Consider the following 20,330-nt stretch of genomic DNA (forward strand, 5'->3'; position numbering starts at 1 on the left):
CCTGGAGCTATCAGTTCCCGTAAGTTTCTTAAATTCTTATTTTATAAGCAATTTGGTATATTTTCATACAACAAAAACTTACATTGGAAATCGTTGAGTGGGACTAGGAACGGGACTTGGAGGCAAAGTGGTGTAATTCACACAAGTTTGTAACGATGGAGGAAAACATTGCTAAAACCAAATTAGAACAGAGGTTTTAAAACCACCACTCTTCTCAGAAAGCAGATCAGTGGTTTCCTAGGGTGGGTGGGGGGTGGGAGGAAGGAGAGGATATCAAGGGCAAAAGATCACGGGGCCATTGTTTAGAGTGTGGGCGCCGCTCTATGTCTTGACTACGGTTACGGTTACAAAAGTTCATCAAATCATATACTTAAAAGTCGGTGACTTTTGTTATACGTTAATAATAGTTCAATAGATGAAAAGGAAGGGAAAAATGTCATTTAGAATCAGATGTCCTATGGCAAAATATATCCCCCCAAAATGTAGGTGGTGAAACATTAACATTTTATAAAAGTTTCAAGGGACACAGATTCTTAGGTTCTCCTTTCTTACCTTCCCAATCCCCTGGGTGGGAGGAGCTGCTGGGGATACTGGAATTAAATCGATGCTTTTTGAAGATGGTTTCTCTAAATTACTGTCACTCTGTATAAGCAGAAAGCAGTGTACCATTGTAGCACCAGTTGCTTACCTATCACGTACTCAGGGAGACAGCTGCTGCCTGGGGAAGGGGATCCTTACTGAGTCAGTGTGTACTACGGTGAGGAGCTCATATCATCCTAAAGCAAGAAGGGAACCCAAGATTCACTTCACTTTCTCCTTTCGGGAAAGAACGCTCATGGCAAGTTGAGGGGCTTCCCTAGGGTCTGCAAAAGGCCTAGAATGTGAGCACTTGATAACGAGTAATACTTACCAGTATATACACAAATCCTAAATCAAAATTTTTCTTTTGGCGTCTGACCTGTGCTTTGTTGTTGAAAATTACAATATTATGTTCAGGGAACAGTCAAAAGGATTTGGTTAGAACTAAGATACAAATGGGACAGCAAACATAACTATAGCTATAAAAGATGTTTATAGATTTTATGTGGACAAAATCAGTACTGCATAATTCAGGCCTTTATAATGTGCTCTTTTCTTTTCTAAGACAGAGTACAGTTATGTTATGTATTCCCTTCCTCTTCCTAACACATTCACAGATTCACTCACTCGTGCCAACATGTAAAGTAATTATAATTGGGTTAATGGAATCCAACAGCATCTATAAATTGTATTAGCACTAAACATGAAAAGGGGCAGGCTTCACAGGCTATCTACTCAATCTTTAGGACCTACTCCTAAATCAGGGATAGATGTCCATCTAAGGCACTCAAGGCTCAAAGGAAAATAAGATGTCACTGTTTCTGTTGACCCATTTCCAAATCTAGTGACTCCCAAATCTGGACACTAACATCTAACCAGAATCTGCTCTACCCAAATTTCAGCTCAATTCTCTGTCATTATCTGAAATGTCCATGGAAAAGTACCCTAAACATTGCTCAACTTCTACAACTAAGTAATCATAATGTATAAAGAAACATTAAAAAATGTTAGCGGGGGATTAACTCAATTCCAAATATGTTCAAATTAAAGGCTGCATGTTAAAATGATAGTGGGAGTGTATGTGTTACAGGCACAGAAATGTAGTATTTATGCAGAAACTCACTGTCTGTGGTTTGAAACTCTAATACCTAGTTAATAAATTATGTAGGAAGGAGTGAAATCATTCATTGTTTTGTCAACTAAGCAATTTGACCAGCAGAACTGAACTTTTCTTAGACTCAGTAGGACAGAGAGGAGGCTGGTCCACAACAACACTGGTTTTGTATCAGACAACTATTTACTATGAACCCCACTTTCAAATGATGTCAGTTATTTTTATGAGTAAGTCATCAACTATTTCTCAGGAGCAATAAAAAATTATGAAGCATATAAATTTCAGTTTCAAATGAGAGCTTGAATTTCTAGAAATTACAGCAAAACTAAGTAGTGCCGATACTGAAAATCAGCAAAAATTTCAAACTGTCTATAAAATTGAAGTGTTAATACCATACCAGGCTCAAACTCTCTTCCCAAGACCGACTTATCCGTAGTGCGGTTTGTACCTCCCTGCAAAAGAAGAGGTATCAGTACTGGTGTTAGCCTAACAAAAAGAAAAGAAGTGACTGAACACAGAGATGATCAGAATAGGAATTCAAAGTACACTTCTCACCATTCATGCATTGCTTCTCTAGTCATTAAGTTCATGCCTTCCTCCTGAAAGGCAGAGCATGAGAATAAATGAATACCAGATCCTATGGTTTTACAAAATTATTTGATTTGGTTGTACCTTTATTATTATTCACTGGGCCATACAAGAGCTAGAGGATAAACAAATCTCTAAACAAGTGTCTAGTTCTCTACTTTTAATCGTCGCACCTACTACACCAAAGGTCTATTAGTAATGCATTACGGTACCTCAAATATGGAGAAATTTTCTAAATGAATAACTTTGTAGCATTCTTCATTCAAAAGAGCAAACATCAAACATTCATTATTATACTATTTTTCCTACCATTAATACTATGATATTAATAAATATTACTCACAGTCCAAAGCAAACTAAATGTCTATCAACATTGGTTTGTTTAACTAAATGATGGTAAAACACGATTTATTTATTTTTTTTAAAAAGATTTCATTTATTTATTTGTGTGAGAGAAAGCATGCATGAGAAGGGGATGGGGCAGAGTGAGAGGGAGAAGCAGACTCTCTGCTGATCAGGAAGCCCAATGCAGGGCTCAATCCCAGGACCCTGGGATCATGACCTGAGCTGAAGGCAGACACTTAACCAACTGAGCCACCCAGGCTCCCCTATGTGCAAACATGATTTAAATCTAGTCATTCACATTGAAGAACATGTATTACATAGTAAGTAGGAAAAAACTTCAGATGCTATTTATGTAAAATTATAAACAAGAGATGTTCAGAAGGATGGTCACCAAAAAGTTCACAGTACTTATCAAAGAGTAGTGAGATGTAATTTGTTCTTTCTTTGTACTTTACCATATTTTTTTAAAAGATTTTATTTATTTATTTCACAGACAGAGATCATAAGTAGGCAGAGAGGCAGGCAGAGAGAGAGAGGGAAGCAGGCTATCCGCTGAGCAGAGAGTCCGATGCGGGGCTGGGATCATGACCTGAGCCGAAGGCAGAGGCTTTAACCCACTGAGCCACCCAGGCGCCCCTGTACTTTACCATATTTTTGACCTTCTTTTTAAAAAATAAACACAAGTATCGTTTCTCACATAAATTGTTATTTTAAAAATAACCTACATATAGAAAGATATCCTGTGTTGATGAATTGGAAAAAGTAATATTTTTAAGACAGCAATACTACCCAACATGATTAACAGATGCAATGCAATGCTTATCAAAATCTGAGTGGCATTTTTTGTAGAAATAGAAAAACCCACACTGAAATTCACATGGAAGAAAAAATAAAATTCACACGGAATCTCAAGGAGCCCTGAATAACCAAAACAATCTTGAAAAAGAAAAAGCATATATTTGGAGGACTCATACTTTCTGATTTCAAAACTTACTATAAAGCTACAGTAATCAAAATCGTGTGGTACTGGCATAAGGACAGACATATAGATCAATGGGATAGAACAGAGAGCCCAGAAATGAACACCTACATACACTGTCAATTGATTTTCCATAAGGGTGCCAAACCATTCAATGGGGGAAAGGATGATCTTTCCAACAAATGGGGCTGAGAAAACAACATCCACATGCAAAAGAATGAAGTTGCATCCTTTCATCACACCATGTATAAAAATTAACTTGAAATGGATGAAAGACCCAAACATAAGACCTAAAATTATAAAACTCTTATAAGAAAACATAGGGCAAAGGCCTCGTGAATTGGATTTGGTAATGATTTCTCAGAAACAATAAAAAAGGCACAGGTAACATAAGAAAAAAATAGATAAATTGGACTTCAAAAAATTTAAATTTTTCATACATCAAAAGACACTATATCAAGAGAGTGAAAGACAATTACAAAATTGGAGAAGATAGGGGTGCCCGGGGGTGCTCAGTCAGTTAAAAGCATCTGACTCTTGATCTTGGCTCACATCACAATCTTAGGGATGTGGGATCAATCCCCATATCTGGCTCTGCACTCAGTGTGGAGTCACTTGAACATTCTCCCCCTTTCCCTCTGCCCCTCCCCACCATGCTGATGCTCTCTCTTTATATATAGATAAATTAACTGGGTGCCTGGGTGGCTCAGTTGGTTGAGCATCAGCCTTTGGCTCAGGTCATGATCCTGGGGTCCTGAGATAAAGCCCTGTATTAGGCTCGCTACTCAGCAGGGAGCCTGCTTCCCCCTCTCCCTCTGTCACTCTCCCTGCTTGTGCTTTCTAGGGCACTTTCTTTCTCTCTCTCTCTCTCTCTCTCTCAAATAAATAAATAAATAAATAAACTCTTTTAAAAATATAATTAATTCATTGTTAAAATCTTTTGAAAAAAGAGTTGGAGAAGATATTTGCAAATCTTATATTTTATATATCCAGAATACATAAAGAACTCTTAGAATTCAAAACAAAAACAAGATAAAAACCTAATTACAATAGGGGCAAAGGACTTGAATGGACATTTTTCTGAAGAAGATATACAAATGGTTAATAAGCTCGTGAAAAGATGGTCAACATTTGTCATTAGGGAAATGCAACTGAAAACTGCAATGAGCTAACACTTCACACTTACTAGGATAGATATTATTTTTTATTTTATTTTAAAGATTTTATTTGGGGCACCTGTGTGGCTCAGTCATTAAGTGTCTGCCTTTGGCTCAGGTCATGATCCCAGGGTCCTGGGATCAAGCCCCGTGTCAGGCTCCTTGCTCAGCGGGAAGCCTGCTTTTCCCTCTCCTAATCCCCCTAGTTGTGTTTCCTCTCTCACTGTGTCTCTGTTAGATAAATAAATAAAATATTTTTTAAAAAAATAAAGATTTTATTTATTTATTTGGGAGAGAGAGAGCACAAGCATGGTCAAGGGCAGAGGGAGAGGGAGAAGACTTCCTGCTGAGCAGGGAGCCCGATGTGGGACTTGATCCTGGGACTCCAGGATCATGACCTGAGTGAAGGCAGATGCTTAACCAACTAAGCCACCCAGGTCCCCCTAAGATAGCTATTATTTTAAAATGTAGAAAGTAACAAGTGTCGGCGAGAATGGGGAGAAATTGGAACTCTTATACATTGCTGGTGGGAATGTAAAGTGGGGCAGACTCGGGAAGACAATTTGATGGTTTCTCAAAAAGTTCAACATTGTATTACCCTATGATCCGCCAATCCTGTTCCTATGCATATATCCAAGGGTATTAAAAAAAGGACTCAAACAGGTCCTTACACACCAGTATTCATTAGGAGAACTATTCACAATAGCCAAAAGGTGGAAACAACCCAAGTGTTCATCACCAGATGAATAGATTAAAAAATGTGATATATACAATGGACTTATCATTTAGCCATGAAAAGGAATGAAGTTCTGACACATGCTACAACATGGATGAACACTGCAAACGTTATGTTAAGTGAAATAACACAAAAGAACGAGTATTGTATGATGTCACTTTGATGAGGGTACCCAGAATAGCCGAATCTTCAGAGACAGAAAGTAGAACAGAGGTTATAGGACATTGAGGTTCAATAGGAAGTTATAGCTGAATGTGTATGGAGTGTCTGTTTGGCATGATGAAAAATTTCTGGAAATGAAAAGTGATGATGGTTGCTCAACATTGTGAATGTACTTAATAACACTGAATTGTACCGTTAAAAATGCTTGAAATGGCTTTAAGAAATTGCACAGTCCAAATTTATCCTAGCATTTTTAAAAACATAGTTCACACATAATAAAGTATCGAGGATAGTGCTGGGCAAATAGGGTGCTAAATATTATGGGGAACAGGAAATAAGAGGATGAGCTTTTCCTAAAATGGCCTAGAATCACATTTGAGAGCTAAGTTTTATACGCATTAAGTTGGTGCTCTCCAAAGTAAGCATGATCATAGCCCAGGAAGTATACAAGGTGATCCACTGAGAAGCAAAAAGCAAAACACAGAAATTCAATTTATATATTTTAAAATCTAAGATAGTAAGAACTTCAGGTTTGCTAATAGTCTACAGTTTGACACAGGTGCCCTCACTCAGCCCAGAGGGTTCCAAGATCTTGCAAAACACCAGCATGTTTTTGGTCTTTAGCTAATTATAACTAATTGCAAGTTAGGTGGCCATATGGATATATTACCCAGTTTTAATTAAACCGAGTTTCACAAAACAGACAAGTATCTTAACAAGATTTCTATAAAGAAATGTTGGACAGAAGATATGTAATACAAGTCTAAGCGAATGACAGGGAAATGACAAAGCTGAAGCTCCTACCTAGCACAGTGTACATCATCTGCCACCTTCCTGTGAAAACACAATGCTGAGCTAATCTCAATCGAGGCACAGGCTAAAATAATTTTAAATCATGAAGACTACTGGAAATATGAACTCATATTCACTCTCAATGATGACCTGTAGTTAATAAAATACAATTTAAAATGTTCCAAAAACATCATTTCATCTTTAGTTCATCCCTTTTACATTTGTATTTTGCATATATTCAATGATTCACATGATATACTGGGTTAGTAGTATATGTCCATCATGTTTCGGAAGGATATATTATTTACATATATTGGAAGGATGTGTTAAAATATTTTGTACTATTGCAGTGTATGATCAAAAGAATTTAAATATTCTTGTCGATATAAGTGATACACGTTATGGGTAGTCTGGAAGAGAAAAGTGGCTTGAGTTGTGTGAATTAAAATGTGATCTAGGGGACGCCTGGGTGGCTCAGTTGGTTAAGCGTCTGCCTTCGGCTCGGGTCATGATCCTAGGGTTCTGGGATCGAGCCCCACATCTGGTTCCTTGCTCAGCGGGGAGCCTGCTTCTCCCTCCACCTGCCAGGCTCCCGCCTGCTTGTGATCTTTCTCTGTCTCTGTCTCTCTCTCTCTGACAAATAAATAAATAAATAAATAAAATCTTAAAAAATATAAATAAAATGTGACCTAGGCCTTGAAAGTGGTTTAAAACATGGACAAACCCAGGGGGAAGGGGAAGGTATTCCAAGCAGAAGGAACCATGTGAACAAAAGCTTAGAGGGAAAGAACATGGCAGGTTTCAGGGTAGTGAGACTAGCTTGACTGAAACGGAGTGTGTTATGAAGTAATGAGAGATAAAACTGGAGAAGTAAAATAGGGCCAAATTTCTAGGATCTTAAGTAACTGAAGGGTTTGAGCTTAAAGAGTTTGGGCAGAATAGGATAGTTGTTAGGACCACAGGCTTTGGAGCCAAACAGAACTAGGCTGAATCTCAACTCTGTAACTTATTACCTGTGCAACCCTAGGCAAGCGACTGAACTTGAGCCTCGGTCTCCTTGTCCACATGAAGATGATGATAAGAACTGAGGATAATGACATGGGTATACTGTTCTTTTCCACAGTGCCTGGTAACCTGTGTAAGCAAGCACTCACTTCAGCCTAGCTATTCTTAATCTTACTCCTATTCGATAGGTAATGGGAAGCCATTATAACTTTTTGCACAGGGGAGAAAAGGTGAAAATGATGTCTTCGAGAAATTATCTTGGTGTTGGTTGTGGAAGTTGGATTATACTGGCAGAGACAGGAAATCTCTTAGAATATTATTAGGGTAATCTGGACCCAAGGGACAGAAGGAAGTGGGAACAGAGAGGATGTTGTCAAGGAAGAATTAATAGGATTAGATGCCTAATTAGATACAGGAGAAAAATAAGGAAGAACTGAAGGTGAACTCGGAGCTTCAAGTTATTTTGATGTCATTACTGAAAATGAGGGAAATCAGGAAAGGAAGTTTAAGAAGTTAGTCTTTTAAAACAACGGAATAACAGTAAATCTTTTCAACAAAATGTAAGGTTAGTATAGTCCTTCCATTTAAGACTTATGTAGGTGTTTTCCTGTAGTGAGAAGCTCAAAGTATTTTGTAATTTACTTAATCAACAAGAGCAATTTTTCCCAAAGTACGACAAGATTTTGCCCATTGTTCCTCCCATGGAAAGTTGGGAGCATTGGCCAACATCAGCTATTTTGAGGGTTGTTAGTAAAGGTAGGCTGACTCTTTTATCGTTTCTATCTTAAGGTCAAGAGTCATGTAACTGTCAAGGGCAAAGAGTACTGTATGCTAAAAACCCATCTTAAGGAGAATTGCTACACTTGAGCGCTAAGCTTAGCTTTCAGGTTTTTAGGCTCCAAGGTAAAAATGGAAACAGTGAGTTAGCCACTTGTGCTCTCAGAAGGTGAGTATGCCTGAGAGATTTGAGTTGCCCAGTGCCGGCACAGTGCTTAACAAATGTTTGCTGAATGAATGAAACGGTTTGTAAACTAAGACCAAATTAAACATTTCTTCCTAAAAAAGACTAGGTACTTGGTAGGTTCCAAGGAAGACCGAAAAACGTATCACTGAAATCTAATGCCTCTGCTTTCCTAGACTGTGGAAACTAAACTGTGGTATCTGAATGGTCCCTATCAAAATCATGCCCGGCACTCCTAGCATCATCTGTTTCAAAAGCTTTGTTTCATAAAGTTCCCTTACATTTGTGTCTAAACCCAGTTTAATTTATCCAAACCAGGAAAGATAAAACAAAGACTGTAGTATGTGTTGCTAAAGTTTACATTTGTGAAGGTGTAAAATGAAGAGATGCTAGAAATGCAGCGGTAATATGTAAGTAGATGATTTGCCTGAGTACTTAAGGCACTGCAGAAAAAAGTCACGTTCTTACTGGGTATTGGTGATTTTATTTTTTAATTTTTTTTAAAAGATTCTATTTATTTATTTGACAGAGAGAGAGATCACAAGTAGGCAGAGAGGCAGACAGAGAGAGGGGGAAGCAGGCTCCCTGCTGAGCAGAGAGCCCGATGCGGGGCTGGATCCCAGGACCCTGGGATCATGACCTGAGCTAAAGGCAGAGGCTTTAACCCACTGAGCCACCCAGATGCCCCGGTGATTTTATACCCTCCTGAACAAGGCAGGAAATAAAGGCAAAGTTATAGAACCATATACTGTGAACAAACTGTTGTGGGTGGAATTGTGTCCCCCTAAAATCTAGTATGCTGAAGTCCTAACCCCCAGGGCCTCAGAATAGGACTTCATTTGGAATTAGGGTATTTGCAGAGGTAATCAAGTTAGAGCAAGGTGATGAGGGTGGGCCCTAATCCAGTATGTCCTTATAAAAAAGGAGACAGACATATGTGAAAACACCATCTGAACGTGAAGATGGCTATTTACAAGCCAAGGACAGAGGCCTGGAACACATAGACACTTCTCTCACAGCTCTCAGAAGAAACCAATCCTGCCAACACCTCGATTTCATACTTCCAGTCTCCAGAGCTGTGATCAACTAAATTTCTGTTGTTTGAGCCCCCCTGTTTGTGGTATTTTGTTGTGGCAGTCCTAGCAAACTAATACACAACTATTTCAGCAGGGTGGTTAACTTACCTTTAGTTCAGGATAGGGAGCTAAAAGCTGAGTGCTTCCAAACCTCTTGAAACATAAACTTGATTATTACTAGGAAAGGAAAATTACATAAAAAGAACAGTTCCTGAACACTTAGCAAAGTACTATGTGTTTAGAAAATTAATTTCCATGATCACTACCTCACAATATATACATAAATCATCATGTTGTGCACCTTACACTTAGACAATGTTATATGTCAATTACATATCAATAAAGTTGGGGGGGGCAAAAATAACTTCCAACTTCATTTTCTCAAGCTCCCTAATACCTAGAAACAGCTACCAGCCCCACTTGAGAAGAAATTATCCACTAACTGCCTGCTAGGAAAGGGGCAACCTAAATCATACACTGACTTAAATGCTGAGCCAAAACCTCATACTGACTTGCACTGTGTGTTTATTTAAAAGTAAAAGAAAATGTAATCAACTCAGTTTATAACAAATGCAGGGAACAAAAGAGCATATTAAACACCACATGGAAGCAGAATCAGAATGTGGGGCAGTCTACAGGACAAATGGCCTCATTTCTTCAATAAATAAGTGGCGCAGAACAAAAAACAGGAGGGGAAAGGAATGTTTTAAGTAAAAGAGAGCTCCTGGGTGGCTCAGTGGGTTAAGCGTCTGCCTATAGCTCAGGTCATGATCTCAGGGTCCTGGGATTGAGCCCCACATTAGGTTCCCCACTCAGCGGGGAGTTGGTTTCTCCCTCTGCCCCTTTCCTGCCTTGTGCTCTCTCTCTCTCTCTCTAATAAATAAATAAAATCTTAAAAAAACAGAGATCTGAGAGATCATGGTTGGAACACGTTTCAATCAGTAAAAAAGACGTTTTAAAGAATAGTGAGAATTTTAACATGGACCGCTTATTAGACGACATTAAAGAATAACTTAATTTTGCTAGCTATAATGATGGCATGGTGATTATGTAAAAAAAATATTCCTTCTCAGAGATTCATACTGAGTGTTTGTGGGTAAAAAGAGATCAGGGATTTACTTTCAGGCATTCTCCTCCCCAAAAGGTTAATAAGTTCAATAGCTAAAAAGAAATCACTGTTAAAGAATGCATATAAAGAGGGGTGCCTGCGTGGCTCAGTCTGTTTTTAAAGTGTCTGTCTCTTGATTTCAGCTCAGGTCATGATCTCAGGGTCATGGTCAGCTCAGGTCATGATCTCATGAAATTGAGCCCTATGTTGGGCTCTGCCCTGGGCATGGGGCCTACTTGGGACTCTTTTTCTCCTTCTTCCTCTGCCCCTCACCCCTGTGTTCATGTGCTCTCTCTCTCTCTCAAAAAAAAAAAAAGAATGCATATAAAGAAATATGCAATTTAAGGTATCTATCAGACCATTAAGCTGCTAAAAATAAGTCTTGGTTTTCCATTCAATCAGTACCCAGATTGAAAGCTAATATTATTTCTGTTTTCCCATTTAATTCACTTTCTACTTGTGTTTTATTTAAAATGTTTGTAACATATATTATGTCACTATGGAGATAGATTGCTTTATAATTTACTGACCAGTTAAACTTTTCTTGGTTTCAAGCTTCTTAGTCAAATAGCAACATGTAACCAATTTTCAAAAATTTATCTTGATTTCAAGCTTTATGACCAAATAGCAACATGCAATCAGTTTTTAAGTATTGATCTCATTTAGGGGAAGCAACAAAACAAATTGCACAGATAAACCAGAGGTCATCTTACCTACTAACTTAAGGTTCTTTCATTAAGAACTTCTAAAAGAGCTCCCTACTCTCAAAGACAGTTAAAGAACGTTTTATCTACTAAAAAGCAAAAGGAGCTTTTTACCATACTTGTTTGCTCCTGGATGACAGGCTAGACTTTAGGGAAGCCATGGTGGGAAAGGGAAAGAGGGAAAGAAAGCAGGAGCTGGAGTCCTAAACACCAGGCTCATGAGATACTATGGCTTTTGTGCCACTGAAACAGGGAAAGGGTAGCTGGAAAGGAATCCAGTAATTTAGGGCTAAATCTGGCTCTGACATTCACTAACTCTAAACATTGGGTAAATTATGAAATTTCTCCTGTTGTTAATTTCTGATCTTACGTTGTGAGATAAAATGAGAGCACAGATGTAAAATACGTATTTTAGCGCTAAGTGAATAATAAGTGCTTCGTAACAGTTAAGCCCCCCTTGAACAAAAGTCTGTTTGTAGTTGGGTCAGAAAAATCCTACCACCTGTGGCAGAGTGGTGATTTGATCTTTTGAGTTCTGTGGCTAATCTTTGGATAATTAAAAGGTTTAACTGTGTATTAGGCATTTGCTTTTAAACACACACACACACACACACACACACACACACGCACGCATGCACACATACAGGCCTGCACAAAACATAAGCCAGTGAGGTACAATGTGTCCCTGAACTCAGATCACTAAGCAATTACACAAAATGGTAGCATAAAGGCCATTTCATCCATCAAAAAAATTTCATCTGATGGTTTTTAGAAAAAATGATAATTATGGTCATTATAAACCTAAAAATTAATACTCTTTTCTTCTTTGTGATCTCTGAAAGAGGCCAGATCTGAGGCAGAAGAGTATATCGTTTTTCTGGAAACTATCAGTTTATTAAAATAGGTAATAACCCAAGGAAATACAGGACTTCTTAGTTGTTTTTGTTTTAGAGGAACCGTTCCTGGAATTAGAAACAGAATCATTTGTGACCTCATTTGGAATTACAGAACCATAAGTATTTTTTTCCCATAGCTATATTTTTAAGGAAAAATAGTTTTCTTTTTACTGAACAGCTATCAGTTTTGAAAGTCTTCTTACCTGTTTGATTTGATGAAGGCGACCAAAGGAAGCACGGATGGGGATGGGAGAAGGTGGTAAAAACTGAAATTTAAAATATAGAAGTCAATACCTGAAGCTAACATAACACTGAATGTTATTCATACTTCAATAGAAGAATAAATAGCAGTTGAGCTGGTTTTAATGTTTCTGATTAATTATTTCTAAACATTAATTAAGTCAATGTTGAATCACCTAAAATGTCTGAATGTCTAATGCACGTTAGCAACAGTTTAAGTTTAAAATTAAATAATAAAAGATCCAATTGACTCTTGACTGAAAATTATACTAGCCAAAAGTATGTGTGTATATATATATATACATATATGTATGTATATATATATATATATGTGTGTGTGTGTGTGTGTGTGTGTGCGCGCGCGTATACAGAACAAAATAACTGTTAACATAAGAGGTACTGGGCAGAACATCAACAGAACATTTTGTTTATCTCTACTTCCCCTTTCCCAAGGCACTGGATCTTAAAATCACCTCATTTTTTTCTTGCCAGATTTACCTTGCAACAAACAAACAAAGCAACCCCATCACGTATCTTAGAACCATACTTTCATAATATGAAATGACTTAAGGTGATCACTGCCAAGTAGCTCAGTACATTTTCTCTTGCTTGTTCAGATACTTGTCATCTAGATTACTTTCTCCTGTTCCATCTTATCGCAAAGCTTATGAGGACCCACACAAGAGGGAATGAAAGAATGGACAGATTTAAAGCTAAGTGTGAAAATGAGGCTTGAAAAGTACCTTTAGAATTCATTTATCCATTCTACCTGTATCCTGGTTAGTTCTTGAAATGCCAGATAATGAATCTACCATATCTTACTTTTACATTATATCTTAAGAACACAATGAGTTGTGCATTCAGAAATATTTAATGAGGCAAACCACTGTGCTAGACCTTGAAGATCCAAAGAGAAATAAAACATTTTCCTGTCCTTGAGAAATCTGAAGTGTAGGTAGGGCAAATTAGACCATAGGTCAGTGTTAGAACTAGTTATGATTTGTGTGAAGTCAAGGAACAGAGGCTGTATCTCCATCTGGGGTTCCTGGGGAAGGCTTCACAAAGGAGGGTAGGAATTCGATAGATAGGGAAGAGGTAGCAGGGTATTTCAGGGAGTGGGAAGAGATGCTCAGGTAGAAGCATGTTTGGGGAACAGAGAGATTCAGGGTGGCTGAAATTTGGTACATGATAGGGCATGAAAGGAAGCAAATTTGGGGAAATTTGGCTGAAACCAGATTATGGATTTTGGACTTGAGCCTTTTGAGCCCAATAGGAAACATAAAGCATAGATCCTTCTGAGTTCTTAAAACTCAGAACTATTTTATTTTATTTTTAAAGATTTTATTTATTTATTTGACAGAGAGAGAGACATCAGCGAGACAGGGAACACAAGCAGGGGGAGCGGGAGAGGGAGAAACAGGCTCTGCACTGAGCAGGAACCCCCATGCAGAGCTCAATCCCAGAACCCGGGGATCATGACCTGAGCCGAAGGCAGACGCTTAATGACTGAGCCACCCGGGTGCCCCAATTCAAACGTATTTTAAACAAGATCATATCTGTTTTAGAAAGGCAACCCTAGCAGCATATACAGAACAAACTGAGGGTGGAGGGAAGAGGGACTAGAAGCAGCATCAAAGGCCAGGTAAGAGATAGAGTCTGAATGAAAAAGAGCAGGATAAAGAGGAGATAGACTGGAGAAATGATGAGAAAGTGTAAAGAGGGGTGCCTGGCTGGCTCAGTCAGTAGAGCACATGACCCTTAATCTCTGGGTTGTGAGTTCGAGCCCCATGTTGGGAGTAGAGATTACTTAAAAATAAAATCCTTAGGGGCGCCTGGGTGGCTCAGTCAGTTGAGTGTTCGACTCTTGATTTTGGCTCAGGTCATGATCTCAAGTCGTGGGATTGAGCCCTGAGTGGGGCTCCTAGCTGAGCACGGAGCCTGCTTAAGATTCTCTCTCTCCCTCTGCCCCTCCCACACTGCACTCACACATGCTCTCTCTCTAAAACATAAAAAAATGGATAAATCTTAAAAAAAAAAAAGAATGAAAGCGTGAAAAGAGTTCAAGATTGGTCTGAGGTTCCTAGCTGTCTGTGGTAGACTGGAAAGGCAGTAAGAAGAATGAGTTTGTGTGTGGGGAGAAGACGAGTGTTCAAAAAGGTGTGTTGGATATATTTTTATGTATTTTTTACATAAAATTAAGTATTTTTATGAAGTAGCTAGTGTGAATTTTTATTAGATTTAAAATCTTTCACTAGTTACATTTTGCTTAAGACAGTATTAAATCCAGTTTGTTTTTTCTAGTCATTTGCTAGAAGGTGGGGGAAACAGCCAAGGTTATAGAAGTAATAACGGAAAATTCATATAAGGGTCACTGAAAATTCACTACATTTAAATTATACTGGACAATGAGCCATAATTACTTTATCATAACAAAAGGCTAACTCTTAAGTATTTTAATATTTATTGGGCCCTTATTATATTTAAGAAACTGTTTTTCTGCTCAGAGGGGAAGGAGAAATTAAAAGAAAAGTAAGCCATAGTTATTACCCATAGACATCTTACAGCCCAGACATGAGAGCTAATGATGAAGGGAATGGGAGATGGGAGACAGGTAAGGCACAAGGTGGTGGTGTGAGTTGGGCCTCGTAGGGCGAAGAGTTTGACAGCATAAGCAAGAGAAAAGGGAAAGTGCTAGGCATGTTCTAGGAAACATGTTTTAGGAAAGGTTGTTAGTCCTGTGTGAGTGCAATGCGAGGTGTCTCTAGAGGGACAGAAGATTCTGAGGCCAACAGAGTGAAGATGCTGGAAAGCCTTGAATGCCACACTAAAAAAAAAAAAAAAAACCCAACTGAACTGTGGCAAAATGATCTACTTTGGTAGACACAGATGAGCAGATTACGCCTAACAGCATGGTCTATTGAACTTTGGAAAAGACACACTCACATACTCATCAGCCCTGAGCCTGGTTCAGGCTCTGTCCAGAGGATGGGTATGAAGAAGGAGGTTATCAGACAGCTAATGACTGCTGACTGGCCAGATTTCAGACTAGCCTGTACTAATCATGTTCCAGGGTTGACAGTTCAAGAAAATTCCTAGTATGGAGCACCTGCGTGGTTCAGCTCGTTAAGAATCAAGCTTTTGATTTTGGCTCAGGTCACGATCTTAGGGTTGTGAGATCAGGTCCCATGTCAAGCTCTGTGCTGAGTGGGGAGCCTGCTTAGGATTCTCTCTTCCTCTGCCTCTGCAACTCTCCCTGCTCGCTCGCTCTCTCTCTCTCTCTGTCTCTCTCTTCCAAAAAAAATACAGTTTAAAAAAAAGAAAATTCCCAATTCAAATCAATAAGGCTACTAGTTGACCTTTATCATAAAAGTCAGCAGATTTCTCCATAAAACTTGCATAAAAGGCTTATATTGGACATATGATTTGTTGCTCTATGGAACAGTGCTATGAACGATGTAAAAAGTTTCTCTTTCAAGTGGCGCCTTGTATGAAATATGATAATGGTGATAATGCATGTAATATGCTTCACACAGCACCTCACACAGAGTACGTGCTCAGTCAACGGTAACTGTTACTGCCGCTACCACCATTATCACCACCATCATCAAATATTTCTAGAATTCAATGTTTAATGACATATAAACAACAACTAGAATTATATATGGTAGTTTTACAAGACTTAGATATCTACTCCTTGCTAGCCAGCATTCTTTATTCTTTTTCCCATACAATCTTTTAACTAATTTACTTTTAATAGACTCTATTTTTTAGATCAGTTTCATGTTCACAGAAAAATTGAGTGGAAGGTACAAAGATTTTCTCTGCTCCCACATAAGTAGAGCCTCTCCCACTATTAAAAGCTGAACAAAAGTGGTAAATTGTTATGATAGATGAACCTACATTGATACACCATTACCGCCCAAAGTTCATAGTTTACACTGGAGTTCACTCTTCATGTTATACATTCTTTAGGTCTGGACATATGTATAATGACCCATATCCACCATTACAGTATCATACTGAATAGTGCCACTGCCCTAAGAACCCTCTGAGTTCCACCTATTCATCCTGATCTTTTTTCCCAACGGAAACTGACTTACTTTTTTCTCATTATAAAGCAATACACGCCCAGTATAAAACATAATTAATGGGAAAAAAACCAGCAGCACCCACCATCCAGAGATGGCCATAGTAAATATTTCAGTGTTTCCTTTTCCAGACCTGGATCCTCCCGCACATTCTATCCTGCAGTTTGGGTATTTTTTTCTTTATAATTTTAAAAATATTTTATTTATTTATTTGAGAGAGAGTACACGAGTTGGGGGGAAGAGCAGAGGGGGAGGACGAGGGAAGAGAGAGTCTCTCAAGCAGACTCTGTGCTGAGTGCAGAGCCTGACACAGGGCTTGATCCCATGACCTTGAGATCATGACCTGAGCTGAAACCAAACGTTGGATGCTCAACCAACTGAGCCATCCAGGTGCCCCAATTTTTTTTCTTTATAATTTAATACATTCTGGCTCTGCATCTTGGGATGCTAGCAGCTTTCAAGTTATGGGCCAGCATCTTCCAAAATGTCCACTGTTCACACTCAGCTTAGAGGGTGACCACTCTACACCCCCAAATACATACAGGTCAGTCAAAACATACACCAACTTTGATTTCAAGTGTAATGCTTTGAACACTGAAATGGCATCAAGGCTAAAAGTGTGGATGAGGTCACTGTCATCAACATACTGACCAACCACAGCAATGAGGATAGACAGGATATTGCCTTCATCTACCAGACAAGGATCAAAAAGGAATCTGCATCAGCATTGAACTCAGCCTTGCCTGGATGTCTGGCCACATGGAGAAGGTGATTTGGGGCCTACTGCAAACACCTGCTCAGTATGCGGCTTCCAAGCTGAGAGCCTCGCCCATGAAGGTGCTGAGGACTGAGGAGGGCTCCCTTACTGAGATCATCTGATCCAGGGCCAATTAGATGCTAGAGGAAATTAACAGTTTATAAGGAAATGTACAGGGACACCTGGGTGGCTCAGTTGGTTAAGCAGCTGCCTTCGGCTCAGGTCATGATCCCAGCGTCCTGGGATCGAGTCCCACATCAGGCTCCTTGCTCGGCGGGGAGCCTGCTTCTCCCTCTGCCTCTGCCTGCCATTCTGTCTGGTGTGCTCATGCTCTCTCTCTCTCTCTCTCTCTCACAAATAAATAAATAAAATCTTTTAAAAAAAATAAGGAAATGTACAAGACTGATCTGGAGAAGGAAACTGTTTCCAACACATCTGGTGACTTCTGCAAGCTGATGGTTATCCTTGCAAAGAGCAGAAGAGCAGAGGATGGCTGTGTCCTTGATTATAAACTGTTTGACCCTGGATGCCTATGATCTCTAACGCTGGAGTGAAGAGGAAAGAACCGATGTTCCCAAGGGGATCGGCATCATGACCAAGTGAGTGCGCATCACATCCAGAAAGAATCTGAAAAGTACAAGAGCTACAGCCCTTATGATCAAGGAGGAGGTCAAAGAGACCTGAAAAATGCTTTTCTGCACCTAGTCCAGTGTATTCAGAACAAGCTGTCCTATTTTGATGACTGAATGTGTGATTCCAAGAAGGGTAAGCGGGCTCATGATTAGAATTATGATTAGAATTAGTCCTGATTAGAATCATGGTCACCCACAGCGAAGGAAGGGGACATGTTAAAAATTAGGTCTGAATTCAAGAGAAAGTATGGCATGTCCCTGCACTACCACATCCAGGAAGACAGTAAGGGCAACGACCAGAAGGTGTGGCTGTGCCCGGGGGCAGAGCGGAATGAAGTGTGAGTGTCTGAGTGGTGCTCCTGTGCCTCCAGCTACCAGTTCTAGAAAATCAGCTTGCTACAAACAGCCCCTTGTGTCCATCCCTGTGAGGATGACATCAGCATTGCCCCCCAACCCAACTTTATTTTACTTGCCTAGGCATTGCCTGCCTTTCCCCACTAGTCTCTCCTTTTAGCCAAAGAAATGACAGTTCAAGGAGTTGAAAGTGAAATCTATGATGTGAAACACTTTGCTTCCCGTGTATTGTGTTATAAACAGATGAATAAACTGAATTTTTACTGTAGAAACAAAACAAAAATAACTTAATACATTACACATATCTTTCCATGTTAAAATTTACCTGCAACACCATTTTTTTTTTAAATAAATGGAGAAAGGACAGTCTCTTTAATAAATGATGTTGGGGGAAAATGATCTGGGGAAAACTGGACAGTTACATGCAAATGAAACTGGATACTACCTTAACATGATATATAAAAACTAACTCAAAACTGGTTAAAGATTTGAATGTAAGACCTGAAACCAGGAACACCCTAGAAGACAACATTCGCAGTAAACTCTTTGACATTAGTCTTAATGATGTTTTTGTTTTGTTTTGTTTTGTTTTTAACTTTCTTTTTTTAAAAATTTAATTTAATTTTATTTTTTATAAACATAAAATACATTTTTATCCCCCCATGGGTACAGGTCTGTGAATCGCCAGGTTTACACACTTCACAGCACTCACCTTAGCTCATCCCCTCCCTAATGTCCATAACTCCACACCCCCCAACCCCCCTCCCCCCATCAACCCTCAGTTTGTTTTGTGAGATTAAGAGTCATTTATGGTTTGTCTCCCTCCCAATCCCATCTTGTTTCATTTACTCTTCTCCTACCCCCTTAACCCCCTATGTTGCATGTCCTCTCCCTCATATCAGGGAGATCATATGATAGTTGTCTTTCTCCGATTGACTTATTTCGCTAAGCATGATACCCTCTAGTTCCATCCACGTCGTCGCAAACGGCAAGATTTCATTTCTTTTGATGGCTGCATAGTATTCCATTGTGTATATATACCACTTCTTCTTTATCCATTCGTCTGTTGATGGACATCTAGGTTCTTTCCATAGTTTGGCTATTGTAGACATTGCTGCTATAAACATTCGGGTGCACGTGCCCCTTCAGATCACTATGTTTGTATCTTTAGGGTAAATACCTAGTAGTACAATTGCTGGGTCATAGGGTAGTTCTATTATCAACATTTTGAGGAACCTCCATGCTGTTTTCCAGAGTGGTTGCACCAGCTTGCATTCCCATGCAACACCATTTTTATTTTAAGTTTTTTAAATTTTATTTTAAGTAAACTCTACACCCAATGTGGGGCTTGAACTCATGACCCTGAGATTAAGAGTCACATGCTCTATTGACTGAGTCAGCCAGGCACACCACCTGCAACATCATTTTTAAAGGCTGAATATTACATCATCTGAATGTACCATAGTAAGAAGCATGCATTAATTATGTGCCCAGCATGTCTTATCTCACTCAATTCTCACAACAACCCCATGACGTAGTCATTATTATTGTCCCCATTTTATTTTATTTTTTAAAAAGATTTTATTTATTTATTTATTTGTCAGAGAGAGAGAGAGAGAGAGAGAGAGAGAGAGCACACACAAGCAGGCAGAGTGGCAGACAGACGGAGAGGGAGAAGCAAGTTCCCTGCTGAGCAGGGAGCCCGATGCAGAGCTCGATCCCAGGATCCTGGGATCATGGCCTGAGCCAACTTCAGCAGCTTAACCGGCTGAGCCACTCAGGTGTCCCTATTTTCCCCACTTTAAAGATTAGAAAACTGAGGGCCAGAGAAATTAGGCAACTTATTCAAGTACATAGAGCTAGTAGTTGCTAGAACTGGATTCAAACACAGATAATGAAAGCTCATTCACTTCATCTATCCCTAACCATTCATATTGTTGCCACATTTTTTTGCTCACTCATAAGTAATACTGTGATGACAACCTTTAAGCTAATCTTTGCACATATCCTTAATGAGTTCTTTAGGAGAAATTCACAGAGATGGAATTTCTGGGTCA

At 39.1% G+C, this 20,330-nt stretch overlaps 1 protein-coding gene and 1 pseudogene across 4 annotated transcripts in view; one reads left to right on the forward strand and one right to left on the reverse strand.

Annotated features, from left to right (window-relative positions):
- The window catches only part of LOC125092103 (P2R1A-PPP2R2A-interacting phosphatase regulator 1-like), a 71,526-nt gene that overhangs the window by 33,126 nt on the left and 18,070 nt on the right, over positions 1-20,330 (reverse strand). For all 4 annotated transcript variants that reach the window (XM_047716410.1, XM_047716412.1, XM_047716411.1 and 1 more), the window contains exons 5-9: positions 12,406-12,468; positions 2,249-2,292; positions 2,091-2,145; positions 553-642; positions 83-171 (exon numbers count right to left, since the gene is read on the reverse strand). In XM_047716410.1, coding sequence (XP_047572366.1) covers positions 83-171; positions 553-642; positions 2,091-2,145; positions 2,249-2,292; positions 12,406-12,468 — 341 coding nt within the window. The remainder of the gene's footprint in view (positions 1-82; positions 172-552; positions 643-2,090; positions 2,146-2,248; positions 2,293-12,405; positions 12,469-20,330) is intronic.
- Positions 15,027-18,261, forward strand: LOC125092165 (annexin A2-like; annotated as a pseudogene).

This window comes from Lutra lutra, chromosome X, assembly GCF_902655055.1.
Source record: "Lutra lutra chromosome X, mLutLut1.2, whole genome shotgun sequence".
In the NCBI taxonomy this organism is placed as follows: domain Eukaryota; kingdom Metazoa; phylum Chordata; class Mammalia; order Carnivora; family Mustelidae; genus Lutra; species Lutra lutra.